Source organism: Chrysemys picta, chromosome 2 (assembly GCF_011386835.1).
Source record: "Chrysemys picta bellii isolate R12L10 chromosome 2, ASM1138683v2, whole genome shotgun sequence".
NCBI classification, from domain to species: Eukaryota; Metazoa; Chordata; order Testudines; family Emydidae; genus Chrysemys; species Chrysemys picta.
This window is the reverse complement of record NC_088792.1, coordinates 85,163,841-85,178,202: the sequence shown is the minus strand read 5'-3', so window position 1 is coordinate 85,178,202 and position 14,362 is coordinate 85,163,841. Positions and strand designations below refer to the sequence as shown.

Sequence of the window (14,362 nt, the reverse complement as noted above, 5' to 3'; positions counted from 1 at the left end):
ACCCATCTCAAGGTGAAACACACCACAGAAAATACAGATACCCTTTTCAGGTTGATATTTCAAATACAATAAGAATGAATTTGTGTGTGTGTGTCAAGCTGTCACATACTAGACAGGGATGGTTATGTGAATGGGTATTGCTACAAAAGCCATAGATTCGGCTGTGGTGAATATCTAGCTTTTTATTTATAGGACTTTAGAGCAGCACAGTATAAACACAGCCTTCATAAATGACAGATCATATCAGCTACTGTAAATAACCCTTTTTGTAGGGACCCATGAGTTGCATGTTTTTATTATATTCTGTAAAGAATGAGCTTTAGAAATGAACATAGAGGGATAAACCTAACGGTAAGTCAAGGCAAAATAACAAGGTATTGAAATTCAAGTACAGGTTTAATGGAATGATCTAATTGAAAAAGAGAAAAGGGGCCTCTTTGCTGAGGTAAACTAGATTTGGATCCATGGAGACAATGTTGCAGTTGCCTTGTTTACTTTTGTTATTCAAAATAAGTTGATTTTCTGAAGAAGAAAGGAAGAGACAAGAAAAACCAAAGGCCAGTAACATCCCTTCCAAGGAAGAAGGCAAGGTTATCAAATGTTGTGTGACTCCTATGGAGGATAAAAACAAAAGGTATGTAATGGTGGCTGGACAGATTTGAATGAAGCTGATCGAGGCTTCAAAATTTCTGCAGGCAACTGGAGTTTTAGTGAGAGGTCAGAGTTAACCTTGCAAAGATAGCAGTGTCTCAGAACATGGAGATGCCCATCAACCCAGACGTAGAATGGTTATTTAGTTAACTGCACTACCAGTTGCCTGTAGAATATTTGCTACAGTATATCTACTATATAGACCGGCTGCTTGATGATGTTAGATCAGCAAAAGGATGCTGCAACAATTTGACCATGCATCACACTGAGAAAGTTCCCAGAAAGTTATTTCACCCACAGTTTGGTTGCATGCTGACCATGGGCTATATTGTACACACTAATTTGTGTGCATAGGGTATGTGGATCCAGTGAATCTCGGCCCAGTTGTGTCTACAATACTCCTCTCTCCCTCATCCCAAGGCAGAAGCAGGGTTAGACAACCTGGGAGCAGGCCAGGGGCATGGATGTGGGGAGAGTTATGGAGAAGGCATATTTCCTCCCACCAACCCTGCAGAAGAGCAGTGGGTAAGTTAAGGCTGACCCTGTCAATGTTAGAGTATCCACCCATAGAACCCTCTCTTTTGAGAGAGCAGAGTCCAGTAGTACGCAGGAAAAGGGTATCCATGTGGCTGGTCCTGGCCTCCACAGTTCCCTGGGCATCAAACTTCTTGCTTTCTTTGATGGGTGGCAGAGATACCCCAAACCCTTGACAGGATAATCTGTAGGAAACTCTGGAAGCTATACTTCACTGAGTAGCCTGTCTCCTAAGTCACAGTAGCTTATATTATAGGAGAACATATGGCTGTTAAGTAGCAAAGATTTATTTGCACCTGTCATTCTAGTGGTGATTAAGTTGGGATGGTTTTCATGGACTAAACTGAAAAGAAACTACCACCATTCATCAGCTTGTTATTTCCTGATGCAAATTCTGCCTTCACAGCTACTACAAGAGTAAATTAAAAATGATGCATTATATAGATTGTGATGCAGCTGCAGTCATTTCATGTTTACTTATAAATTAAGGATTGCAGTGGGATAAGATGACTAAGATACCCCCTAAGGCCTTTTTTAAAGTGATGGCTGAGATCTAAGGTTTTTAGAGTGGGAGAGAGAAACCTTCACAAGATTATTAATGGCTGCCCAAAATACCTAATCACAGAACCGGCCCCATTAACACTCTAACAGCACCCAAAAAGAACAGCAGCGCAGCTTAGAAGATGATAAAGTCTTCGCCCTGAGACTACAATAAGAACACGGCTCCTTGCTTTATGTTTCATCCTCATTATGTTTGTCATGACAATAGATTTATACTGTAATTTTCCTTTTCAAACACGAGTCAGAAATATAATAACTGGTTATAGTTCATTAGAGTTTTCTGCTATACTATGCTTTCAAAGCAAAATGTTACACTTTCAAAACATCTTAATAAATTCACTCTTCATTCTCTGTCGTCTTCACCAGTTACTGGAGTTGTAAACAATACAGAACAAAAATAGATAACCAACTTCCAACAGTCCCTTTGCTGTGGTCACCAACTCCTCTCCTAGATGTCTTGATACTGGGTCTATTCACTTCTGACCTATGTGACATGCAGTGACCAATGGCTAATAATTTTACCTCTGATAAGACAAGGATTCTTCTTATGCATTGGGTATCTCCAAGAGTCTCCAACTTGGAGCCTTAGATCACCAAGAGACCTTCTGCCGCTGCAAGGGAGTCCGAAGACCACATACACAGACATGTCCAATTGTTAAGTGATATTTGGCGCTGTTGTGTGTAGTTTTCACATTCCACACTCTATAACAGGCTTCATTCTGGGATAATTCAAGACCTCTATATACCGCCTACACAGAAATCTTTGCCCTGAAAGTTGTAGGACAAATTTATATCATGTCACAGACCCAGGAAAACACATGTGGAAGTGGCCCAATGCCGTTCATCAATTAAGAGTCTACAGCTGTTGCCAGATTGTTCCTGCCACCTCAAAATAAAATGGGCCTGATTCTCTTCCATTTTCTTTATGCTGCTCTGGTGGGGCTGAAAGCCACCAGGTCTCCCTAGCTGGGGAGTCCCCTAATGTGGTGGGAGTCCCCAACCAGGATAGGGGATGTTCTGCCACTGCTGTGCTCTGGCAATTCTAAGTGGCTGGATGGCCTTTTGGGGATTATAGCCAATGGGCATAGAGTAATCTACATAGGGGCCAAGTCCAGTTTAGAACCAAGGATCCACAAATGGTTCTTTAGCATCCTCCTCCCCTCACTTCAGCTCTGCTGAGGGCCAGTGTATTTTAGTATTAGATTTGTTAAAATACAACCCATAAAGGGGAAAAGGGCAACCTTTGCCATACATTATTACCGTAGCCTTAAAATATTGGTATCACTGCCTAAAAACAATGCAGTTTGCATGGGATTCACTGGTCACCTTTGCAAATGTATGCCCTATTACAGGAGTTGGCAACCTTTCAGAAGTGGTGTGCCGAGTCTTCATTTATTCACTCTAATTAAAGTTTCACGTGCCAGTAATACATTTTAACATTTTTAGAAGGTCTCTTTCTCTAAGTCTATAATATATAACTAAACTATTGTTGTATGTACAGTAAATAAGGTTTTTTAAATGTTTAAGAAGCTTCATTTAAAATGAAATTAAAATGCAGAACCCCCCCGGACCGGTGGCCAGGACCCGTGCCACTGAAAATCAGCTCACGCGTGCCATAGGTTGCCTACCCCTGCCCTATTGTATTAGTACTCAAAGACTTTTGATAAATCTCAATAAGGAAAAAATCATTCCCTAATAAGGATGAATCGGCAGGACTTTAAAGTGTCAAACTTTGGAATTCTACAAAACTAAAAAAGACATGCTATAAGGCATAAATTGTGCGGTATGCACATTCTCAGGCAGAATTCATTTCGCAGACACCTCTGAGGCCAGTACTGTTGCAGTGTGCTCTACCATTACACATAGGGGAACAAGGACATTCAATTTTTATAGGAGAGTCAGGAGGAGCTTTTTTCTCAAGAGATCAAATGAGCACTAATCAGGAAGAATGTTTGGTTATTAAATGCGCCATTGAGTCCTTTAAATATCACTGGATGGGTCATAAATTCCTATTAGATGTAGATAATCCATCACTGTCTCATGCAGATGGAGGACAAAAATAGTAAGAGATTTGCCGACAACCCACCTCTGTCTGTGAATCTGCTCTTCCACCTGCTTAAAGACAGGTGACATGTATTTAATTTATTCACTGTGCTGCATCACACAATAAATGCAACATTCCCTCATGATATTACACTTTGCTCCGTCTTCTCCATTCAGTGTACTCTTTGTTCCCATCTCGTATTCTCTGTTTTTTCTTGTTTCCCCCCCCCTTTTCTAATAACCTCCCATTTCCTGTGCACTGCACCTCCCCTTTTGCCACATTCAGATCTCACTTTAAATTAATGTTTTGCCAAGCCGAGCATTGCTGATCATTACATCTCTGACTGCTACCACCCTTGCAGTTAGTTATATGTACTATAACTGTATCATTTATACTGTAAGCTTCTTGGGAAAGGGACCTCTCTTTGGGCCTGATTCAAATCCTATTGACTTCAATGGACTTTGGATCGGGCCCCATGTGTTTTATAAAGCATTATATAGTCCCGTGGCATTGTATACATAGCAGGGGCATGTCATGTCATGTGGGACTGACCCAGATGGAGCATATTAAAGTGACATTTTCAACCATGCTTTTACAGTGTAATTGTGTTCCTAATTGTTAACAGCTCCCTGCAGAGCAGTTGGGAACTCTGACATGTTCCTTGGGGGTGGGGGTGGGCATGAGTGGGAGGTAACTAAAAATTATGGCAGGGTTTGGTGAGGGTTTTTTTAATTTTTTTTTATTTTGATTCTACAGCAGTGATTGTACCTCTTAACTGTTGCTTAGCTACATATAAGTTTCCCTAGATAAATGTAGTGTTATATTCTTTACATAGAAAATGCTTCCTCAGGAATTGGAACTTCTATTTAGGCTGAAACATAGCTTCCCTTTGTCCTGCACTAGGGCCTTGGCAAGCTGAGAAGTTGATTTAAAATAACTAAACACAATTTAGAATCCAGATGACATTCCCTGCCAGATTATAATGATCACTTCAGCCAGGGATGGGTGAACCTCAAAATGTTTGGAGGCTTGGCTCAAGTCAGCACCCTCCAGTCTGTGTTATTTTTAGTGATGGGCAAACCCAAAAGTTTGGATGGTTATCCAGATTTTATTTGAGCTATCTAAATGCCTTGAGTCTGCAAAACTGGGCTGGAAAACTTGCAAGAACAAGGTTTCTTGCAAGATTTCCAGTACTTCCTAATTCTGCTTAGGTTAGAAATCCTAGGAGAAGATCTTTCTCTTTGTACAGTTCTGCAGCACTTCTGTTTCCAGTCTTGGCTGAAAAATGCAGAGCCTGGCAGGTGATCATGGAAAAGTAACTAAGGAAAAAGTTAACTAAACTGTTTCAAAACAGAAAACTTTTGGTTCAAGTTTGGGTGATGGTGGAGGTCCGCCCTTATTTTGAGACTCAATCCTACTTCCACTGAAGTCAACGGGAGTTTTGTCAGTGATCTGAATGGAAGATCAATTTTGCTCATTCCTATTTATTTATATTTTAAATATTTGCCTGTATTGTCTCCTACAGGCTTACTAAAGTACTAGCAGTAACACAGATGTGAGATGATTAGATGTTTGCATCTTCCTTGCAATCTTCAGTTCTTCTTGCCTTTCTTTCCCTCTGTGCAATGCATTCGCTGGTGGGTAAAGTTATTTTGCAAAACTGATAGATCTGGTAACAGTTCTTTGGACAATGCATTATCAGTTACCCTAAGCAGTTGAATACTCAAATTCAGCCCTGGTTTAAGCTTGGATGACTTCAGCAGAGTTGTGCCAATTTCCAACAAAGGCTGAATCTAGTCTTTTGATTTGGGCTGAGTTTCCTGGGTATGGGAGGTCCCAAGGAACAATCAGATCAGCTGACCTTTGTGATGAGGTTGTGGATGAAGATGAGATGGCAGAGAAGAGCTGCTGAATACTCAACAGAATCCTAAGAAGAATTTCAAAACAAGTAATGTTCTTCTAGGTCCCATCAGAACAGAGAAGCCTGCAGTGCATTTGCAATGGGGTAATCCAGCATGCCATATATGGGGAGATGTTCTACAATATCTAAATTCACCAGTCTAAGACATCATTTTCTTCTGAAACCTGAGATATAAGCCCCTAAATCTGTGAAGGAAACAAGCTCTTGTTCTCATTTTTTTCCAAATGACACACACTGCCTATATTTGCACAGAGCTTTAAGCATACTACTAGACATTTTTCTGACTTACCCATTCCAACATCTGCCTCCCTGCCCCAGCCTCTGTTAGCACGATCTTGCTATAAGCAGTCCGACATCCAGCTCTTCAGAACAGCACAATTTAGGGATGCAAGATGCATCCTGAGTTCTGCAGAGCTCAGTAGGAACATGGTCATTTGCTAACCAGTAAAGGAGCCACTTCTTAATTAATGTCTAGTGAGTGGTGATGCAGCTTTAGTTCAGGTGCTAGCAAGACCAGGAAATTCTGTGCAAGCACCCTGTCTGCCTTTTGCTATTTTTCATCCTTGCAGGGGTTTTAAATGCTCCTGCCATAGGTACTATAATAGGCACATGTGAACTCCAGTAATGAAGGGATCTTTAAGGCCCCCTTGCTGCTCTATATTTCTATTTTTCTATGTGCTACTCAATATGGAGTTATAGTTAATACTATATAGGGCCCTACCAAATTCACAGTCCATTTTGGTCAATTTCATAGTGTTGTAATTGTAGGGGTCCTGACCCAAAAAGGGAGTTGTGAGAGGGTCGCAAGGTTATTGTAGGGAGGGTTTCGGTACTTCTACCCTTACTTCTGCACTGCTGCAGGCAGCGGTGCTGCATTCAGAGGTGGGTGGCCAGAGAGCAGCGGTTGCTGGCCTGGAGCTCAGCCCAGAAGGCAGAGCTGCTGCCAGCAGCAGCACAGCAGTAAGGATGGCATGGTATGGTATTGCCACCCTTACTACAACAGCCACCGCTCTCTGGTCAGCCAGTTCTGAAGGCAGCGCAAAAGTAAGGATGGCAATACCACGACCCCCCCTAAAATAACCTTGTGACGCGCCCCCGCAACTCCCTTTTGGGTCACAACCCCCAGTTTGAGAAACACTGGTCTCCTCCCCCATGAAATCTGTATAGGGTACAGTACAAAAGACCAGATTTCACGGGGGGGGGGGGGGGAAGGGGAAGGGGAACAGATTTCATGGTCCGTGATGCATTTTTCATGGCTATGAATTTGGAAGGGCCCTAATAGCATCATATCTTCAGGTCACTTTGCACCACACTGCTTCGTGCATTCAGTTCATGCTATCTTTAAGAGTGGACAAACCCATTTTGAATAAGATAAAAACTAAGCTGGGTAGTCTCTGAAAACTCAGAGTGAACCCTTTGGAGAGTCAAAACAGAACTCACAGAACTCTTTCCTTCAGTTTCCTACTCCTTTGTTCTTCCAGGTTTTGGCCTGCGCCAGAGAGGGAAATGCCAAAAAATCTCAAGAGGTTATTCTTATAACACATGGGTTTGATTCTGCAAGATGCTGAGCACTTCCCAGAAGCGCTGAGGACTTGCAGCTCCCGTTGACTTTAAAAGCAACTAAAGCCGCTGCTGGCTCCAGGGAGCTGAGCCTATGACAGAGGCTGTGAGACCATTTGAGTAATTTTCCTGTTGAAATTTTTTTCACACTTAATTTATTATGACAAGGGAGATAGCATGCAAAATATGAAAGCATAATTAATGGCCCGGGAAGGAACATTATTGCATAAGTGAGGAGGCACATGAAACAGCCAGAGCCCTTTTATTTTAAAAGTGCAACAATTTCTAGGGGCCTAATTCTGCACCACAAAGTTTTGAGATTGATCTAGGTGTTGACTTTGAGCACCGTCCTGAATAAGAAGCATGTACGCTGCACTGCCCCACTAGAAGCTGTGGGAAGGGCAGTGCCTCAGAAACACCCTCTGTGACGTAATTCCTTTCTGCTTCCTCCTGGAGGCAGTTCAGCAGCGAAGGGAGCAGTAAAATAGATGATAACGTTCCCTCAGAACTGGCTCAGCTTCACCGATCACAGGGCAGGTGAAGCTAAGGTTCCGGCCATTTCCTGCAACTCCTACCCATCTGCTCTAGGTGAGGAGTGAGCATGCACTCAGGGCCGGCTCTGGCTTTTTTGCCGCCCTAGGCAAATGTTTGTCCGCTCTCCCGACCGGCCGGAGCACCGGGAGGAGGGCGGCAAGCCCGGCTGGGGCCCCGCCGCGCCGCCCCCTTCCAGGCACTGCCCCAAGCACATGCTTGGTGGGCTGGTGCCTGGAGCTGGCCCTGCATGCACTGCCTAATTACTGCTACATGTCTAGACCCAAGGTTCAGGTAGCCTACTGGTATGTCTACACAGCAAAAAAAGACCCACAGCAGCAAGTCTCAAAGCCTGGGTCAACTGGCATAGGCTCGCAGGGCTCACACTCTGGGACTAAAAGTAGCCACATAGCTGTTCTGGCTCGGGCTGGAGCCCAGGGTTTGAAACCTGGAGCAGGGAGGGTCTCAGAGCCTGGACTCCAGCCAGAGCCCAAACATCTCTACTAATATTTTTTAGCCCCACAGCACAAGCTCCATGAGCCTGAGTCAGTTGACCTGGGCTCTAAGGCCTTGTCTACACTACGAGAGTAGTTCGATTTTACTTGCATCGAATTTTTGTAATCGATATTGCAAATTCGAACGTGTGTGTCCACACTAAGGACAGTAATTCGACTTTGTGCGTCCACACTAATGGTGAAAGCGTCGACATTCGAAGCGGTGCACTGTGGTCAGCTATCCCACAGTTCCCGCAGTCCCCTCTGCCCATTGGAATTCTGGGTGTAGCCGGCAATGCCTTCTGGGTAACAAAATGTGTCGAGGGTGCTTTTGGGTAACTGTCGTCATCCGTCCATCACTCCTGCCCTCCCTCCCTGAAAGCGCCGGCGGGAAATCATTTCGCGCACTTTTCCAGTCATTGACAGCGCGGACGCCACAGCACTGCGAGCATGGAGCACGCTGCGACCATCGCTGCAGTTGTGGCCGCTCTCAACGCCTCGCAGCTTATCATACAGGTTTCCCTGAGGCAGATGCAGAAAAGTCAGGCAAGGCGGCTACGGCACCGCGGTGATGTCCTGAAGTCTGAGAGTAGCACGGACCTGTCAGAAAGCAGGGGACCCAGCGCCGAGGACATCACGGTGGCAATGGGTCATGTTGATGCCGTGGAACGGCGATTCTGGGCACGGGAAACAAGCACTGAGTGGTGGGACCGCATAGTGCTGCAGGTCTGGGATGAATCCCAGTGGCTGCGAAACTTTCGCATGCGGAAGGGAACTTTCCTTGAACTTTGTGAGTTGCTGTCCCCTGCCCTGAAGCGCAGTGACACCCGGTTGCGAGCTGCACTGAGTGTACAGAAGCGAGTGGCCATAGCCCTCTGGAAGCTTGCAACGCCAGACAGCTACCGGTCAGTCGCGAACCAGTTTGGGGTGGGCAAATCTACCGTGGGGGTTGTTGTGATGCAAGTAGCCAAGGCAATCGTTGATGTACTGCTGCCAAAGGTAGTGACCCTGGGAAACGTGGAGGCGATCATAGATGGCTTCGCAGCGATGGGATTCCCAAACTGCGGTGGGGCCATAGATGGAACTCACATCCCTATCCTGGCACCGGACCACCAGGCCACCCAGTACATTAACCGAAAGGGCTACTTTTCCATGGTGCTGCAAGCACTGGTGGACCACAGGGGACGTTTTACCAACATCTACGTGGGATGGCCGGGCAAGGTTCATGACGCTCGTGTTTTCAGGAACTCTGGTCTGTTTAGACGGCTGCAACAAGGTATTTACTTCCCGGACCACAAAATAACTGTTGGGGATGTGGAGATGCCTATAGTCATCCTCGGGGATCCAGCCTACCCGCTAATGCCCTGGCTCATGAAGCCCTATACTGGCGCCCTGGACACTGAAAAAGAACTCTTCAACTACCGGCTGAGCAAGTGCAGAATGGTGGTGGAATGTGCTTTTGGCCGTCTCAAGGGGAGATGGAGAAGCTTACTGACTCGCTGTGATCTCAGCGAAACCAATATCCCCATTGTTATAGCAGCTTGCTGTGTGCTCCACAATCTCTGTGAGAGCAAGGGGGAGACCTTTATGGCGGGGTGGGAGGTTGAGGAAAATAGCCTGGCTGCTGATTACTCACAGCCAGACAGCCGGGCGATTAGAAGAGACCAGCGGGACGCGCTGTGCATCCGGGAGGCTTTGAAAGCAAAGTTCCTCAGTGAGCAGGGTAACCTGTGACTTTAAAGTTTGTGTACTGAGAAGCTAAACCTGCCCCCGTTTCTTTACCCAGGTAATGTTGACTATCCTATCCAGTTACATACCCCCTTCACCCCCCTTCCAACACACGTTGCGAAATAAAAATAGTTCAACTTTTTGTTAAAGCACACCGTTTTCTTTAATACTGTTTTCGCGGGAATTTTTTTAAAACTGGGACGCAGACTGTGGTGCGGAGCGGGTGTAGTGTAGTGACGCGAATGCAGCTTCTAAACTCAAGGATTGACAGGCTCCGCTGCAGTGGGATGGTTGTTTCAACGGAGCCTGTCACCCCTCCTGATCGGGACTGTGTGTATGGGGGGGTCTATGTGACTTTGTGGCAGGGGGAGGACGGTTACAGATCCCCTGCTGTGTGGCTCTGTGATCCTGCCTAAGGACCGCCGCTTAAGATCTGTAACTGCCCTCCCCTGCCACAAAGTCACAGAGCAACCCACCCCCCACCACATAACATGAAAACAACCTCCCAGACTAACCAGGGTAACTAGTCACTGCATCACTGCACTGTGTATGTGCCCTGCTGCTGTGCCTGCCCCCGACTATGTACCCTGCCAAAGGTGACTGTCCTGTCCAATTACCAACCCCCTTTCCCATCCTCCTCCAAAAGAACATGATTGAAACAGTAGTTTACAGAAACATATTTTTTATTATCAACTACACATGGCATTGGGAGGTGAAACTTGGACGGGGGCTTGTGTCAGGCGGGAAGGAAAGAACTGTTCAAATTTTGGGAAATGAGAGCCTTCTGCTACTAGAGCTCTCTGCAGGGGTGGAGTGAGAGTTAGCAGGGACTCTGCCGCCTCTCCTTCTTTGCACTTTGGGTGAGGTGGGTATGGGACTTGGTGGCAGGGGAGGGCGGTTATAGATGGACTGCAGCGGGGCTCTGTCCTCCTGCCTCCGTTCCTGCAGAACATCCACAAGGCGCCGGAGCGTGTCCGTTTGCTCCCTCAGTAGTCCAAGCAGCGTTTGAGTCGCCTGCTGGTCTTCCTGCCGCCACCTCTCCTCCCGATCCATGTTGGCTTGGTGCATTCGGGTCAAGTTCTCCCGCCACTGGGTCTGCTGTGCTGCCTGGGCTTGGGAACAGGCCATAAGCTCAGAGAACATGTCCTCCCGTGTCCTCCTCTTCCTACGCCTAATCCGCGCTAGCCTCTGGGAGTGTGATTCCAGGCTAGGTTGTGAGACAGTCACAGATGGGGCTGTGGAAATGGGAAAAAGGGAGTGAATTCATCAGAAAGAAAAATGTAGTTGTGAACAAAGAACATAGTCTTTCTCTGTGAACAAGACCATGCACAGCACCTATCACATGCGCACTCAGCACAAGGTCGAATTTTCGGCCTTCGCATTCAGTGCCTGGGGTCTTGCACAGCACATTTGAGAAGCGGGGCAGCACAACGGAATTTCTGTTGCAGGCAGACATGGTAAGCCGTACACTTGTGGCAGTTTAAAACTTTTAGATTACCACTGGCCTCATTTCACATTTAAAGCTATGTCAGTTCCTGCAGCCAGCAATCCGGCAAGCGGGAACTCTGCCCCTGTCCCACCCCCTCGCGGCTGTCCCCGGGAACGATCCCTTTCGGCTGCCCCTCTCCCGCCTCCACCGCGTGGCTAAAAACCAGCGGTTACAGTTCTGTCAAGGAACGGGAAAGCAGTCCCAACACTAACATTCCCCTACCTAATTAAAAGCAGGTCACCATGGGCGACATCACCCTGATGAGGATCTCTGAGAGCGACAGACAGAGAATGCTCCGGGAAAGCCTCCAAAGACCAGGGCCGTATGCCGCCCTGCTATGCAGAGCAATGATTCCCGAGTACGTGATAGTCTCGTGGCGCGGCAACGTCTCGTACTTCGGAGGACCCAATAAGGCCGCTCTCCCCAGGAACCTCATGGAACGGCTTTCAAGTTACCTCCAGGAGAGCTTCGTGGAGATATCCCAGGAGGACTACTGCTCTATCCCCGGACATATAGACCGCATTTTACTGTAGCTGCAGTAGCAGGGAATAAACAGTAGAGCGGCTTGTGCAGGACAATCACTGAAAACCGGACATTGCTAGATTTTTTTTCAAAACTTGCACTGCCCATGACTAAACCGTTAAGCGCATAGGGCACACTAATCATGAACAACCCATTCTTTAAATTGTTAATATTCCTGTTTTGTTAAAAATAAATGTTTAGATGTTTACAACACTTACTGGCTGATCCTTCACCAGATTCTGTGTCCGGGGTAACGGCTGGGGACGCTTCGTAGGGGATCTCTGTAAGGGTGATGAAGAGATCCTGGCTGTCGGGGAAATCAGCGTTGTGAGCGCTGCCGACTGCCTCGCCCTCCTCATCTCCTTCCTCATCTTCCACGTCCCCTAACATGTCCGAGGAACCGGCCGTGGACACTACCCCATCCTCAGAGTCCACGGTCACTGGTGGGGTAGTGGTGGCGGCCGCACCGAGGATGGAATGCAGTGCCTCATAGAAACGGGATGTCTGGGGATGGGATCCGGAGCGTCCGTTTGCCTCTTTGGTCTTCTGGTAGCCTTGTCTCAGCTCCTTGATTTTCACGCGGCACTGCGTTGCATCCCGGCTGTATCCTCTCTCTGCCATGTCTTTAGAGATCTTGTCGTAGATCTTTGCATTCCGTCTTTTGGATCGCAGCTCGGAAAGCACGGACTCATCGCCCCACACAGCGATGAGATCCAAGACTTCCCGATCAGTCCATGCTGGGGCCCTCTTTCTATTCACAGACTGCACGGCCATCACTGCTGGAGAGCTCTGCATCGTTGCCAGTGCTGCTGTGCTCGCCACGATGTCCAGACAGGAAATGAGATTCAAACTGGCCAGACAGGAAAAGGAATTCCAATTCAAATTTTCCCGGGGCTTTTCCTGTGTGGCTGGTCAGAGCATACGAGCTCGCACTGCTGTCCAGAGCGTCAACAGAGTGGTGCACTGTGGGATAGCTCCCGGAGCTATTAGCGTCGATTTCCATCCACACCTAGCCTAATTCGACATGGCCATGTCGAATTTGGCGCTACTCCCCTCGTCGGGGAGGAGTACAGAAGTCGAATTAAAGAGACCTCTATGTCGAACTAAATAGCATCGCAGTGTGGACGGGTGCAGGGTTAATTCGATGTAACGGCGCTAACTTCGACATAAACGCCTAGTGTAGACCAGGCCTAAGACTCGCTGCCACTGAGGTTTTTTTACTGCGTAGATGCTCAGAGATGTAAGGAGAGTTCTTGTTGCCCTTTGCTCCCTTGTGAGGGTACACAGTCTAAGCTACAGTTTAGCCCTGGATGGGAGCAGGATCAGGAATGTCTGTATCTGCTGCTCCAGCCTACATGCTCAATGTTTCCTGGATTGGGCACAAGATTGCAGCAGGAATAGCAATAAAAATGAGCCTTGTAAGATCAAAACCATTGTTCCTCTAATGCAATACATTAGGTTTATTCACTTAGTCAGTAGTCTCCAGGGGTAAGTTAAAGGACTTACCGGTATGCCGGAGTCCTGGGCAGGGGCGTGGCCTCATCCGGAAGAGGCGGGGCCTCAGCCAGAAGAAGTTGGGCTCCGGCTGTGGCTGGGAGTCCCCGGGCCTTTAAATCACCCCCGGAGCTACCAGCTGCAGAGGTGTCTGGGAGCCTTGGGGCTCAGAGGCGATTTAAAGGGAGCCCCGGGCCCTTTAAATCACCACCAGAATCCTGCCGCCACTACCGCAGGGCTACAGCAGTGATTTAAAGGGCTCTGGGCTCCAGCCGCCAGCAGGGAGCTCCAGGCCTTTAAATTGCCAGCCTGAGGAAGCTTACCGTACCAACTTACTTTCACCTCTGGTAGTCTCCTGTACTTCTTAAGTTTTCTTCTATCAGAAAGTAAGTAAAGGGACAGATTTCCAGTTCCTGTCCCTAACATGCTGTGTAACCTGCAATGGAGATTAAATGAAGACTATTGTCTGGGGCAGGGGTAGGCAACCTATGGCACGCATGCCGAAGTCGGCACGCGAGCTGATTTTCAGTGGCACTCATGCTGCCCGGGTCCTGGCCACCGGTCCGGGGAGCTCTGCATTTTAATTTAATTTTAAATGAAGCTTCTTAAACATTTTAAAATCCTTATTTACTTTACATACAACAATAGATTAGTTCTATATTATAGACTTCTAGAAAGAGACCTTCTAAAAACGTTAAAACGTATTACTGGCACGCAAAACCTTAAATTAGAGTGATTAAATGAAGACTCGGCACACCACTTCTGAAAGGCTGCCGACCCCTGGTCTGGGGTTTCTCCACCAGAATTTTAACATTTAAAACCAGCACAGGTCA

At 47.0% G+C, this 14,362-nt stretch overlaps 1 protein-coding gene and 1 long non-coding RNA gene across 2 annotated transcripts in view; both read right to left on the bottom strand.

Annotated features, from left to right (window-relative positions):
- Nucleotides 1-14,362, bottom strand: part of LOC101931985 (uncharacterized) — a 158,817-nt gene that overhangs the window by 76,708 nt on the left and 67,747 nt on the right. The gene's annotated exons all lie outside the window — the stretch shown is intronic.
- Nucleotides 10,690-13,985, bottom strand: LOC135981387 (uncharacterized). The gene is made up of 2 exons (XM_065583652.1): nt 12,254-13,985; nt 10,690-11,259 (listed from the first exon to the last, which is right to left on the bottom strand). Exons 1-2 carry the CDS (start codon nt 12,828-12,830, stop codon nt 10,784-10,786), a joined length of 1,053 nt encoding a protein of 350 aa, XP_065439724.1. The 5' UTR covers nt 12,831-13,985; the 3' UTR covers nt 10,690-10,783.